The sequence below is a fragment of the Salvelinus namaycush genome, chromosome 3 (assembly GCF_016432855.1).
Source record: "Salvelinus namaycush isolate Seneca chromosome 3, SaNama_1.0, whole genome shotgun sequence".
NCBI lineage: Eukaryota > Metazoa > Chordata > Actinopteri > Salmoniformes > Salmonidae > Salvelinus > Salvelinus namaycush.
In genome coordinates, this window is record NC_052309.1 from 69,218,406 (window position 1) to 69,234,109 (window position 15,704).

Consider the following 15,704-nt stretch of genomic DNA (forward strand, 5'->3'; position numbering starts at 1 on the left):
ACTTCTCTTAAACGCAAGTACAACTAAATGCATGCTATTCAACCGATCACTGCCCGCACCTGCTCGCCCGTCCAACATCACTACTCTGGACGGCTCCGACTTAGAATATGCGGACAACTACAAATACCTAGGTGTCTGGTTAGACTGTAAACTCTCCTTCCAGACTCACATTAAGCATCTCCAATCCAAAATTAAATCTAGAATCGGCTTCCTATTTCGCAACAAAGCATCCTTCACTCATGCTGCCAAACATATCCTCATAAAACTGACCATCCTACCGATCCTCGACTTCAGTGATGTCATCTATAAAATAGCCTCCAACACTCTACTCAACAAACTGGATGCAATCTATCACAGTGCCATCCGTTTTGTCACCAAAGCCCCATACACTACCCACCATTGCGACCTGTACGCTCTCGTTGGTTGGCCCTTGCTTCATACTCGTCGCCAAACCCACTGGCTACAGGTTATCTACAAGTCTCTGCTAGGTAAATCCCCACCTTAACTCAGCTCACTGGTCACCATAGCAGCACCCACTCGTAGCACGCGCTCCAGCAGGTATATCTCACTGGTCACCCCCAAAGCCAATTCCTCCTTTGGTCGTCTTTCCTTATAGTTCTCTGCTGCCAATGACTGGAACGAACTGCAAAAATCTCTGAAGCAGGAAACACTTATCTCTCTCACTAGCTTTAAGCACCAGCTGTCAGAGCAGCTCACAGATTACTGCACCTGTACATAGCCCATCTATAATTTAGCCCAAACAACTACCTCTTCCCCTACTGTATTTATTTATTTATTTTGCTCCTTTGCACCCCATTATTTCTATTTCTACTTTGCACATTCTTCCACTGCAAATCTACCATTCCAGGGTTTTACTTGCTATATTGTATTTACCTCGCCACCATGGCCTTTTTTGCCTTTACCTCCCTTATCTCACCTCATTTGCTCACATTGTATATAGACTTAGTTTTCTACTGTATTATTGACTGTATGTTTTGTTTATTCCGTGTGTAACTCTGTGTTGTTGTATGTGTCGAATTGCTATGCTTTATCTTGGCCAGGTCGCAGTTGCAAATGAGAACTTGTTCTCAACTAGCTTACCTGGTGAAATAAATACAAATAAAAATACATGTTAGATTGTTAAAGATAATAGAGTGTTAAAGATAATAGAGTGTTAAAGATGTTAAAGTGATAAAGATGTTAGAGTGTTAAAGATAATAGAGTGTTAAAGATAATAGAGTGTTAAAGATGTTAAAGTGATAAAGATGTTAGAGTGTTAAAGATAATAGAGTGTTAAAGATGTTAGAGTGTTAAAGATAATAGAGTGTTAAAGATGTTAGAGTGTTAAAGATAATAGAGTGTTAAAGATGTTAAAGTGTTAAAGATAATAGAGTGTTAAAGATAATAGAGTGTTAAAGATAATAGAGTGTTAAAGATAATAGAGTGTTAAAGATAATAGAGTGTTAAAGATGTTAAAGTGTTAAAGATGTTAAAGTGTTAAAGATGTTAGAGTGTTAAAATGTTAGAGTGTTAAAGATGTTAGAGTGATAAAGATGTTAGGGTGTTAAAGATAATAGAGTGTTAAAGATGTTAGAGTCTTAAAGATAATAGAGTGTTAAAAATGTTAGTGTTAAAGATGTTAGAGTCTTAAAGATAATAGAGTGTTAAAGATGTTAGGCCACATGAGAATCACCACACTGATCTGTTGACTCATCACCCCTCTCTCCAGACTCTATCCTGCCATTTCAGTGGATTTAGTCTTCATTCAAAGACAGACATTATGTACAAAAGGAGTTTTTGCACCACCAAGGTACGAGTGATCAGATGCAAACAGCTATTAACTAAGTGAATGATCGAGATGTTCAAATGAACGTCTGCCATTTTCCTAATAGCCATGTAGCGCTAGCACAATGCTAACATGGTGTATGAAGATCCCTCAAGGCTGGGCAGGCTACTGGTACTGTCACGTTCCTCTCTGCTCCTCTCTCCTGGTTTCATAGAGCATGTGAGGCAGTGGAAGAGGCCTTGGGAGGGTGGGGATGTTGTGGGGAAGATTGTCAGACAGGGCTTTCTGCATGAGAGGCTACGGAGCAGGGAGAGCCGAACTGACAAGTCCATTGACACACAAACACCCACACAGTGGAAACAATGTAGACTAGACAGTCTACTCCCACCACTAGGAGACACTAACAGTGTCACGTTCTGACCCTAGTTATTGTGTTAATCCTTTGTTTTTTGGTCAGGACGTGAGCTGGGTGGGCATTCTATGTGTTGTGTTTCTATGTTGGGTTTAATGTGTTGCCTGATATGGTTCTCAATTAGAGGCAGGTGTTTGACGTTTCCTCTGATTGAGAACCATATTAAGGTAGGCTGTTCTCACTGTTTGTTTGTGGGTGATTGTCTTCCGTGTCTGTATGTATGTTTGTACCACACGGGACTGTAGCGTTGGTTTGTAGTCTGTACCTGTTCGTGCGTTCTTCGTGTATTTGTAAGTTCTCATGTTTTAGGTCAGTCTACGTCGTTTTGTTGTTTTGTAATTTTCCAAGTGTTTTTCGTGTTCGTCTTCGTCTTTAAATAAATTCATTATGTATTCACAACCCGCTGCATTTTGGTCTGATCCCTACTCCTCCTCTTCAGACGAAGAGGAGGAGAGAAACCGTTACAAACAGACTATCTCATGTTAAGAGGCAAACACTATCACACACACACACGTACACCCAAATACATCCACACAGACACATAAAGACACACTGTACACAACCTCATACTGTATGCATCCAAAAAACAGTAGCTACTGACTACTTGTATATTTTCCTCGGTTACATCAACAGCTTTGTAAACCTGTCTTCCCAATGTCGACCATACAGTTGTACCAGTGACCCTCCTGTCCAGGCCTACAGGGGGAAGAGCAAGGCTTCAATCCTCTAGCCCCCTACAGCTTGATTATAGAGCAGGATATAGGAACGCATACAGTACAGTACATAACATGATGCCTCTAAAGCCTCTACTGCTGTCCCGTCAATTAATTTCCATGGACACATGCTAAAGCATGCATTTGTAAAGGAAATGTCATACTCCAAAACACATATTTCCATAACTGTTTGACCCTAGCCTGCCGTCTGCAAAGACAGCCTTTCTGATTAGCCTCTCCTAACATGATAACTGCTGCCCAGGAAGACATGTCCCAAACCAGCAGAAATAACATTTAGAGAGCTGTTAGCATGTTAGCATCCTTCATGTAATGGAATGATTTAACATTCAAGACTGGACTGGAGGATGGTGGGTTTCTCAGGTCTGAAGGAGAGAGGAGAGGAACAGTGTCGTAGCGGGCAGCGGGGAGCGGGGAGCTAGCCTTTCATTGTGCTGTGGGATAGACAGGACGGTGTGACATATCGATCTGATATCAGCTACACAGCACTGACTGCACCGCTGCCTCCATTACAGCCCTGCCACAGCAGGCAGGCAGGCCCCACGCTGTCCTGACACATGGCCTTTTCTTCCGTTAGTTTGTAGCGCTCGCAATTAAACATTCTCGGCCACACTCTACCAGCCATCACGTCCAAGACACCACCACTACATAAAACCACAGTTATGACGGAGGAAATTTCAACTACTTGGAGGAAAAAAAAGGAGAGACTCGCAACTGTGTGTGTGGACAGAAGAACGGAGAGAATAGGCATGGGTCATAAGCAGAGGGAACATCAAACACGTCCATCTCTTCCTCTACACTATTCCCACTATCCTTCCACATTCCTCCAAATCCCAAGCAAATAGCTGTCTTCTCACAAGGTTATGCTGAGGTTATTGCTCCAGAATTGCCTCAGCTTTACCTTATTACAACAGTATTTACTAGACTCTAGTTAAGAGGCTTTGTGGCTTCAGGCGTCAGGCTCACAGTGGTTTGAGCAGGCTGCTTTTGAGACACACTGCTACGCTATCAGCACCACTTCAGATGTCCTTGACAGAGTTGCACAAGGTTCTCCCTACAAAAGACTCACAAATTAGACCGGTTTTGTCTCTTGAAGGAGGAAGTTTTCTGTTCAATTTCTTTAAGCCAGATGACTGTGGTAGGAGCACAAGAACGGCTACTCTCTTTATTGAATCCACTAATTGGCTATTTACTTGGCTTCTGCAGAGTGACGGAGACACTCCACAATCACTTCAACTGTGTTGAAAATATTAACAGGCTGGCTCCTATCTAATGTCACACAGTGGAGGAGATGGAGGAAAGGAAACAGAAGGGAAGGAGAGGAAGAAGGGAGGACATTTGAGAGAATTAGATAGAAGGAGATATGGTGCAAGCGTGAGATGGACAAAAATGTGAGAAATGGAAAGAACAAGGGAACGGAGAGAGAGAGAGAAGGAGAGAGAAGGGGGGGAAGAGAGAGAGAGAGAACGAGGGAGAGAGCGAGAGAGAGAAACACTAGCAGCCAGCACCTTAGTCTCCATTTTCCACAATCTCTGCCATGGCAATAGCTTGACGGGGCTGGGGACGAGGAGTGAGAGACAGGAGACAAGACAGAGACACCTGTTGTTGGGAGTGTTGAGTCATTCACTAATGAGTGCACAGGGCTTTGGAGGAGATGAGATGGTGGTGGTGGTGGGGATAGGGGTTGGAGCTGAGGTGGAGTATGGTGGGAGATAAAATAAGAATCAGTGACAACATCAAAATCAGTCGCAACATCTACACCATTAACATTAATTGGCGTGTGGCACCAGTATGGCGTGTGGCAGCGCTGGGCTGACATACGGAGCAGTTGCATGGGGAAGTCTGTCAGTCTGTCAGTCTGTCTGGGTGTGTGAGAGAGAGGAGAGCAGCCAGGGATGTATGGGGGACTCTGTGGAGATGGTGTGTGTGTGTGTGTGTGTGTGTGTGTGTGTGTGTGTGTGTGTGTGTGTGTGTGTGTGTGTGTGTGTGTGTGTGTGTGTGTGTGTGTGTGTGTGTGTGTGTGTGTGTGTGTGTGTGTGTGTGTGGTGGTTGTGACTGGGTTTCAAGCGTTTTGTGTGATGGACGGCAGGCTAGGCAGCACAGACGGGAGGAGGAGAGGCTGTCTTTCTGTCTGTTACAGTGCTGGTGGCTGTGTGTCTGTCTGTCTGTCTGGGAGGCTCAGGCTAGAAATCTGGGTGGGTGCTGCTGGGTTTCTTCCTGCAGCAGGAGGCTCTCAACTACAGACCGCACTGCTTTTAACCAGCCTGTGTTTTTTGTCACCTCCATTGCCAGCACTGGGTGTAATAGTACAAAATGTTCTGAACCATGTTTGTTTGAGTCATGATGCTAGAATATCTAATATTGTAAACGATATGCAGACAGGTGTTAAGATGAAATGATATCAGGAAATATGGATCCATACATAGTAAACAAAAATCAGGGACACTCAAATTAGTATATGTTACGTTTGGTATGGTATGTGTTAATTTGTGGAGGTCTATCATTCATTTCATATGATATGTTACGAATTACAATGTATATGATATATTATGAATTATAATTTGTATGATATGTTACGAATTACAATTCATATGATATGTTATGAATTACAATTTGTATGATATGTTACGAATTACAATTCATATGATATGTTATGAATTATAATTTGTATGATATGTTACGAATTACAATTTACATGATATGTTATGAATTATAATTTGTACGATATGTTACGAATTACAATTCATATGATATGTTATGAATTGCAATTCAAACAATATGTAAGAAATGTGCAATACATATATGAAATTCCAACTTAGCATGTTAGTTAACCCTTCTCCTAACCCTAACCTTACTAACCCTTATATGTAACTCCTAACTCTAACCTTAACCCTAACTTTAACCTTAACCCTAACCCCTAACCCTAGCCTAGCTAACGTTAGCCACCTAGTTAGCGTTAGCCACCTAGCTAACTTTAGCCAGGCTAGGGGCTAGGGTTAGGGGTTAAGGCTAGAGTTATTAGTTACATTAAAGGGTTAAGGTTAGGAGAAGGGTTAACTAACATGCTAAAGTTGTCCGTGATGAGATTCGAACACGTAACCTTTGCTAGACGTTTGTGTTATATGATAAATGGAATGTGAGAGAGAGAGAGAGAGAGAGAGAGAGAGAGAGAGAGAGAGAGAGAGAGAGAGAGAGAGAGAGAGAGAGAGAGAGAGAGAGAGAGAGAGAGAGAGAGAGAGAGAGAGAGAGAGAGAGAGAGAGCGAGAGAGAGAGAGAGAGAGAGAGAGAGAGAGAGGGAGAGAGAGAGAGAGAGAGAGAAAACACACTAGCAGCCAGCGCCTCAGTTTCTATTTTCCACCATCTCTGAGAGACATGTTGTTTAGCCATGGCAACAGCTTGATGTTTCTGGGGACGAGGAGTGAGAGACATGAGACAAGACAAACACTTGTTGTTGGGTGTGTTCTCGCTTTTACTAATGAGTGCACAGGGCTTTGGAGGGGAGGAGATGGTGGTGGTGGTGGGGATAGGGGTAGGAGCTGAGGTGGAGTAGGGTGGGAGATAAAATAAGCATCAGTGAAAACATCAAAATCAGTCGCAACATCAACAGCCAGTATGGCATGTGGCAGCATTGTGCTGACATGGAGCAGCCCACCCATCCACCACGACCAACCTTCTGACTTATGTAACCATACCAAACGTAACACATCATACTAATTTGAGTGTCCCAGATTTTAATTTACTATGTTATGTCTATTCTATGAGACCAGGCTGGTCCTTTGATTCCTCCACAAGCAACAGTTCATCTTCTCCTCCTCAGCGCCACCTGATGGCTACAGATCATCAGTGCACCTGTTAGTAATTACATTTGAGTCACTTAGCAGACGCTCTTATCCAGAACGTCTTACAGGAGCAATTAGGGTTAAGTGCCTTGCTCAAGGGCACAACAACATATTTTGGACCAAGCCAGCTTGGGGATTCGAAATAGCAACCTTTCGGTTACTGGCCCAATGCTCTTAACCGCTCGGCTACCTGCAGAATGGAAGGGCAACATGCCACTCTGTTGTCTTTCTATCTTAACCTTCTGGAAAACACAGAAAAGCACTCTCCCTCCCTCGCAGCACTGTCTTGAGGCCGGGCTCCAACAGGGTGTCTACACTGTCTACAGTATCACCTCACAGTGCATCACCTCACACTCACTGGGCTCCAACACACACATACATCATATAACCGACATACCATAAACTGTATCATACACATACATTCCCTGTGCTCTGACACTCAGATGCCTACCCAACATACAACAGTAGATTTTCCCTGGCTGTGGCCCGATAGATCCTACAACACCTACCGCTGTCCCCTGTAAACAGGTACAGAACACATAATCCGGGCCCACGCACAAGGGAGCTGGGAGGGGATTTATCACTGTAAGCCAGTAAGATATTGAATGAACAAGGAACACTAAAATCATTTCGTTAGTGTATGTCTGCCTTCTGCTTTCTCATAACCTTGGAAAACCAGGAAATCGTTTGCACTCCTAAACAGTGTCCCAAATTAGTACCCTGGTCAAAAGTAGTGCACTAAATTGGGAATAGGGTGCAATTTGGGACGCAGTCATAACCCCTGCAGCCAGACATACACAGAGAGACAGGTAAAGTGAATTTCCCAGCAGCTTTGAATGAAGTAAGCGGTTTTACAGTGTTTGCCTACACATGTAGAGAGCGGAGGGAAGCGACACAACACAGACAAGACAACCCACGGTGGGATTCCACGTAGTCGACGATGAAGCCCTCCCCAGTGGAGGTGTGACTGTGCCACGACAGACAGCAACATAAAGCGGATTAGCATAGCAAACACTCAGCTGCCCCATCAAACAGACAAATCCGCACAGCAGCGCTTTTGCACGCACATGATTACCGCTCAGACTGATAATTACCTCAGGTTGAGTTTAAAGGGGAGCCGGGTGTTTTTAGGTGGGTTTGGTATTCCTGAGTTTATTAGCGAGTGTGACAGTAAGGAGGAAAAACACACTTCAGGAGCGTGCTTCATCCCGAAAGGAATGCCTGTCTAAACCTGACTAGCCTTTTCAAAAGGGCATGTCTTCCGTTTACTGTTCACTGGTACCGTGACATTTGCAAGGTTAGCATAGGATCTACAGTATCACTTTGTTTGTCTTGACATTGTTTTTGGACCTACAGACCTTTTGTCCAGCAGTCTATCAGTGTTTTGTTATTTCTCATGTTCTGTGTTTTTTTGTGGACCCCAGGAAGAGTAGCTGCTGCCTCTGCAAAAGCTAATGGGGATCCAAATAAACCAATAAATAAATAGTCACTGGTTCAGGTTGAATGTGTCCATATCAGAGCTGCTATCATCTAGCTTCCATAATCCCCCTCTCCTGTGTTTTAGAGAGATCAGAGAGACAGAGAGACAGAGAGAGAGATGAGTGTGAGGGAGTGCGGGAGTGAGGGGGTGAGGGTAGTTGTTGCTCTTCATCTATTATCTCCCCTGCCTCTTGGCTCTGTGAGACTCCACTTGAGATAACAGAGGATCAGGGTTATAATAGGCTCATTAACGGAGATCTGGTGTCAGGAGGACTCAGAGGGTGTCATGGTGCTGAAACAACCAGGACCCTTGAGATCCCTGGAAGAGATTCTAGGGTCCGCTGTCTGTGGCAAGGAAGGGGTTAAGGAGAGGAGGAGGTAAGATAAGGCCGTCACACTGCTTGTCCCTGGTGTGTGTGTGTGTGTGTGTGTGTGTGTGTGTGTGTGTGTGTGTGTGTGTGTGTGTGTGTGTGTGTGTGTGTGTGTGTGTGTGTGTGTGTGTGTGTGTGTGTGTGTGTGTGTGTGTGTGTGTGTGTGTGTGTGTGTTGGCAGTGTGCTATAACAAGTACGATCCAGTCATCATTCTTCAGGTCAGAGGACATGCTTGGCATTTGCTTTGTTTGTCTTTTTACATAATTGCACATCGGGTGTCAACGGTGGAACAAATTAGAGGACATGGGGAGAGAGTGCGCTCAGTGTAAATAATTACTGTGGAACACACCGTGGAATGACAGCAGTGGAGAGAGGGAGAGATGGAGGGAGACAAGAGTGATGGAAGGAAGGACAGAGGAGGGAGATATGCAGCAACATCTGAAATGAGAAATGTACCAGGAACAGAGATGGAAAATTGGGTTGGGGGATAAGACAAAACTAGGGACACAACTAGGGAGACAAACACAGACAGACAGACAGACAGACAGACAGACAGACAGACAGACAGACGGACGGACGGACGGACGGACGGACGGACGGACGGACGGACGGACGGACGGACGGACGGACGGACGGACGGACGGACGGACGGACGGACGGACGAGCAGCGACATAGAGAGGGACATGGACCCCTGTCATCCTCTGGCAGTCTCAAAATAGAGAGGAGCGCACGACGTGCCCTTGTCATCTCAACACATGATGGTGACAGCACGGTAAGTGAACCACACGGAGGCTAGCACTCAAGGCTAATACACACAGAGCACTGGACAAATGAGAGAATGTTCAGTACTTACAGAGCCCTGCGAAGAGAGACCGAGGTCCAACAGTCTCACACAGTCACACCAGGAGGACATCAGAAGGAGAATCAACCATCTCATCACCCTACCCAATCACCTAGCACCATCTGTGCGTGTGTGTGTGCGTGTGGCACATGCGTGTTTCGGACTGTGTGTGTGTGTGTAGTTCTACATCTACACAGGAAGATGATGACTAGATGTGAACGTGTGAAGGGGGCAGAATCAGATACCCAGGGGACGAGTATCCAATCCGCCGCTCAGCCACGAGCACAGGGGAGAAAGCTCTATCTCTCTTTCTCTCTCGTTCTTCTTGCTCTTGCTCCTCCTTCTTTTCCCGCTCTTCTTCCCTCTCCCCATCTCTATTCTTTGCATGGATGAGTGGTGATAATGGTCAGTGTCTGTCACGCAAAGACTGACCCAGATTTAGAGAGAGAGAGAGAGAGAGAGAGAGAGAGAGAGAGAGAGAGAGAGAGAGAGAGAGAGAGAGAGAGAGATTGTGTACTGTACAAGCAGTCTTTGGACCATGCAGAGAGGAAATTAGAGAGAGAGAGGATCTCTCCACCCGTGAGAGTTGGGTTCCTCTCAGGTCAGAACCCCACAACCAACACTCTTCACGGGGGTGAGAAAAGTGTCTTCCATGGCACCTCCTCACTACCTCTCTATGGCGAAGGAAGGCAGCCTCGGTATGGATGTATTCAGCCCTGTACATAATATAATAATACGAATATATGCCATTTAGCAGATGCTTTTATCCAAAGGGACGTACAGTCATGCGTGAATACATTTTACGCACGCCTGGTCCAGGGAATCATTACCACTACTCTGGTGTTAGAAGCGCCATGCTCTACCAACTGAGCTACAAACGACCACAGTCCAACTCATTAGGGCCAATATCCACTGTAGTCTGCTTCTGTATTGATGATGCACTAAGGAGAGGGAACAGCTTCAGAGAGAGAGAGACAGCTACAGGATTCCTGAGAGGTGCCTGGCAGGGCACTGGGCTTTGTAGTTTCTCTCCAATCAAACGTGATCCCAGATCAAAAATGCTAATGTTTATGCTAATCACACATTCCCCCAGTGGCCCCCGCCCTGCCGGCGCCGAGCTCCGTAGCCACGGTTACCGTGGAGGACAGAGAGGGTGGGGGGTTGGAGGGAGCAGGGTGAGAGAGCCATAGAGAGGTATGTGTTTGCCTGAGGAGAAAGGGCATGTGTCAGTCGGTTTAGACGGCAGGACGGATGGATAGGGCGACAGAGAGGGAGATATCGAAACAGAATGCGGAAGATGAGTGAACATGAAGGATAAGATATTAATCCTTAAGAGTCCTGTAAGTAAAAATCCTAGAAGAAAAAACTAAAATCTGTCAGTTTAAGATAGAGATATCAGCTTTTGCCTGGGCTGCGTCTCAATCCACCGCATCCGCCTATGTCGGCCTTCCACATCTGCGGTGAGAGGTGGCCGAGGTACAGCGGTGTTTGTAGGACCAGGAAACATCCCAAAAATCGGCCTTCTCACAAAAACATCTGTAGCGTCTGAATGGTTTGGTCTACTCTTATGACCACTCTCTGTTTTGATGTACGATCCACACATGTGTCACGGGACTCGTCTGAAGGTAACCCATACAAACGAATGAAAGTATGGAGGTAATTTTGTGCACCAAAAAATATGGGGTTCATTATGTGTAAAAAAACTAAAATATTTTGTGAGCTTCTTATATTTCCTAGATATAGGACAGACACTTCAAGACCTTATCATTTTTTATTGTCTATTTTGTCATTTATGAATGTGTTATTCAATGCTTTTCTATGGGCTATAGTAGTAAAAGCCTAATTCAATATTATATCAAATAATTGTAAAATGTTTTGGGGGGATAACTAAAGGGGTCCTACAATTCAAAATCAAATAGCTAAATGATCCATGGTATGACCATCTTAAAACAATTCCATATGTTATCTTAGTACCCCCTCTCCCCCCAATGGCTTAGACTTTAGAGGTTAAGAGAGGGAGCTGGAAGAGAGCATCCTGCCATCATGGTGAAGGGACTGACTGGGGAGGGATATGGATGGAGTGGAGCAAGGGATGAGGAAAACCCTACCCTACCCGTCCTACCCTACCATACCCTAATCTAACTGACTTTACCCTACCCTACCTTACCCTAATCTAACGGACTTTACCCTACCCTACCTTACCCTAATCTAATTGACTTTACCCTACCCTACCTTACCTTAATCTAACTGACTTTACCCTACCCTACCCTACCTTACCCTAATCTAACTGACTTTACCCTACCCTACCTTACCCTAATCTAACTGACTTTACCCTACCCTACCTTACCCTAATCTAACTGACTTTATCCTACCCTACCCTACCCTACCTTACCCTAATCTAACTTACTTTACCCTACCCTACTTTACCCTAATCTAACTTACTTTACCCTACCCTACCTTACCCTAATCTAACTGACTTTACCCTACCCTACCCTACTTTACCCTAATCTAACTTACTTTACCCTACCCTACCTTACCCTAATCTAACTGAATTTACCCTACCCTACCCTACCTTACCCTAATCTAACTTACTTTACCCTACCCTACCTTACCCTAATCTAACTTACTTTACCCTACCCTACCATACCCTAATCTAATTGACTTTACCCTACCCTACCTTACCCTAATCTAACTTACTTTACTCTACCCTACCTTACCCTAATCTAACTGACTTTACCCTACCCTACCTTACCCTAATCTAACTGAATTTACCCTACCCTACCTTACCCTAATCTAACTGACTTTACCCTACCCTACCTTACCATAATCTAACTGACTTTACCCTACTTTACCCTAATCTAACTGACTTTACTTTACCTTTACCTTTACCTTCTCTATACTACCCTCAGTCCAACAATGACATGTGTGTAGAATCTGTGGGCTGCCATCTCTCACTTCTAAGGTGTTGGTCACTTGCTGCTTGAGAAAAAGCATGTTTTCTGTCAAAGACGCACGCACAGCCATCACTCTCTCTCTCTCAATCCCTCTCTCTGTCTCTCTCTCTCTCTCTGTCTCTCTCTCTCTCTCTCTCTCTCTCTCTCTCTCTCTCTCTCTCAATCCCTCTCTCTGTCTCTCTCTCTCTCTCTCTCTTTCTCAATCTCTCTTGCTGCTTGAGAACAAGTATGTTTCCGTCAAAGATGTACAGCCATCCTTTCTCTTTCTCTCTCCGTCCTTCAGCCGTCCTTGCCTGCCCAGTGTGTCTGCCTCCCTCTGCAGCCTGCTTCACTGAGTCAGTGGGAGGCAGCTATGGGAGCTCTCTGTGTGGGAGAGGACCTCAGCCTCGCTCTCCCTCTATCTGTCACCTTATCGCAATCACGCACACTCCTGCCATCCCTCCCGCTGTCTCCCAATCTCTCTCCCTCCGCATGTGTTGTATATCACTCATTACCATTTTTTCTGCTCTCCTTTTCTTTGTTTTTGGAACAAAGGAGGCGTAATCTCCTCTTCTTTCAATCTGTCACTCAGGCGCAGAGTGACAGAGGGGCGTACATGCAGCTTTCGAAAAAAGAGGGGGAAAAAGAAAGAGATCTAGTTTGATTCTTGAGTCTGTCTGGTAATTCTTCCAGCCTTTGAAAAAAAGTATTCCGGCTACACTGGATAGAAACAGGCCTTGGTAAAGTTTGACGCTGTTATGATGCTTTGTCATGGTAATGACAGTCACGTCGCCGTAGAAACGCAGTAGAAACACTGTAATCTATCGGGAACACTCCTGTAGCCTGACTAACACTTAGGCAAATCTGTTTTAAACTGCAGCAGGCAGACGTGGACTTGCAGAGAGGAAAAAGTTGTTTGGTGATGCGCTCATCTTTTCCTGTCCCTGTCACTGCTGTAGCGTGTGGATGAAAAACGTTTGATTGAGATTGCTGCAGTACCAGAGCTAATTAACAGAATGTGATTGCGGAGGCTTAGAGCAGACTCATTATTATCCCCAGTCCTCATATACAGCATGCAGAGCGACAAGTCCGCCAAACATCCCAACAGATGCTCTGTAAAACCGTTACGAGTTCGCTGAAGAATCCTTCCATTCCTTACAATGACATCTTCATCCTGTTTATGACGGCCATTGTTTTTGCTGTTGTAGCTGGACGTCTGGCAAACTCTGAGATGATAGTTATATGGCAGAATATTACGTTGGTTTAATAATGCTTAGAGAAGCGGATGACCCCCCGTCCCTGACGCCAGCTATGCTGTAGTATTTGACTCTAACTGAGGAAGAGGAGCAGTCACAACGCTGCCTGTCTGATCGAGGACAATGCTGCTGGTACATAACAAGTGATTTGAATCCTAACACGTGATATTGATAGAGGATGGGATTGTGCTTATTATAGACACCATCAAACCAGTTCCCTTTTTTCAGACATGCAGAGAGAAACCCGACTCCGTGCTCGAATGCTGTGTACGATGATTCGCCATTCAACATCAGTGGGGTTCTTTGAGCATCCTCTGTACAACATGGTCTAGTGAGTCTTTAGTGGTGCTGTCGGCAGCATCCCGGCTTTTGAGACTCAATGAGAGGGAGGGATCACTTTGAAAGGAATCGACAGACTCGTACTGGAGGGGGGGGGGGGAACAGGAAGTTGTGCGTCCGATTTCCTGCTGCTTCTCGTCCACGATCAGTCACAGCTCTGTTTATGCCCTCCCACCATCTCCTCTCCTCCATTTCTTCTCCTCCACTCCTACCATCTCATCCATCCTCCTCCTCCACTCAAGCGTTCCCACATTGGCCTTGCATGGATTGCGTTACACAAACACGAACGCACACACTGGCAGACAGCATATATACAAGTATACTGTACCCACTCTGAACTATATACACACAACCATTAGGCACGTGACTGGAAAGGATTACATTAAACGTTGCCTCAGACTCGGGTGGGCAGAGACAAAGTAACAGAAGCAGCAAAGCTTGCCAGCTGTTAGTTTTAGGATAAATGCCACACCAAAATGAAAACTAACAAAGCTGGCAGGAAATACTGCTGTTTTAAAAAGCACCCAGCAGTTTTTCTAAAAGCCACGCCATTTCAGGAGCCGCTGAAAGTTCCTCCCCGAAGGCAAAGTCCTGGCATAACTACAGGTTTTTATAGCAGGGCTGTGGATTTTAAAATGATGCCCTTTAAAAAGCACCATTTGGGGTTGAATTTCAAGCAGGCTCCACAGAGCTGTACTTACCCCCCGTGGCGGCGGAGCGCTCCCTGCGTCCCAGGCTGCCTCCCTGGCCGCCTGCAGATACCAACACCTGGTAGTCCTGACCAAACATTCCCCTGGCACTGCCCAGCTCCCAACTCCACCCGTCTGTCTGTCTGCTAGCCCTAAACACACCCAACCTAACCTGCCTGGCTGGCCCCTGAACCCTCTACGGCCCCACAGCCTCTATTCTACACACTGTAAGCACACCCAGTCTAGTCCAGTCTAGTCGGGGGGATGGAGGAACATAGTGCTACTATTCATCCTATGGAATACACTACTGCGCCATCATCAGGCCCTCCCTCTTTACCATTACGGTTCATTGAATGTGTGTGAGAGGAGACCGACCGAGAGAGAGAGAGAGAGAGAGCGAGAGCAAGAGTTGGAGAGAGAGAGAGAGAGAGAGCAAGAGAGAGCAAGAGAGGGAGAGAGAGAGAAAGAGCGCAGAAGAGAGGAAATGAGAGGGAGAGAGAAAGTGTGTGTGTGGATAGGGATGCTTCCTGATACACAAGAATGGTGGACCTTTGAAATATATGAGGAGAGTACACACACACACAGTAGCCTACTAAATTCTCTCAACATCTGTCCTCTTCAGCCGCATGGTTATTCACAGTCAGGATGGAGACGAGTGCTTGAGGGTGCACAAGCACTTCCCTTCTCCCTCTACTCTCTTTTTCTCTCTCTTTCTTTCTCTCTTTCACTTCCCTTCCCTCTCCCGTATGTGAAAGGCCTTTGCTGGGCCGTATGAAAGGTCTGGGATGAAAGGATTGTCCTGGAGGATAGAGTGATTACAGGAGCAGAGCTCGCTGCCCAAGGTGCTGCCTCTCTCTCTCTCTCTCTCTCTCTCTCTCTCTCTCTCTCTCTCTCTCTCTCTCTCTCTCTCTCTCTCTCTCTCTCTCTCTCTCTCTCTTCCTCTCTCTCTCTCTCTCTCTCTTTCTCTCTTCCTCTCTCTCTCTGAATCCCCCTCATCTCCACAAAGAGCCACATCTGCTTTGTCAC

At 45.5% G+C, this 15,704-nt stretch overlaps 1 protein-coding gene across 1 annotated transcript in view; it reads right to left on the reverse strand.

The window, feature by feature from the left end:
- Positions 1–14,778, reverse strand: part of LOC120044006 (SRC kinase signaling inhibitor 1-like) — a 112,604-nt gene extending 97,826 nt beyond the window's left edge. Inside the window, exon 1 of the mRNA XM_038988599.1 lies at positions 14,691–14,778. Coding sequence (XP_038844527.1) covers positions 14,691–14,778 — 88 coding nt within the window. The remainder of the gene's footprint in view (positions 1–14,690) is intronic.
- Positions 14,779–15,704: the final 926 nt, after the last annotated feature.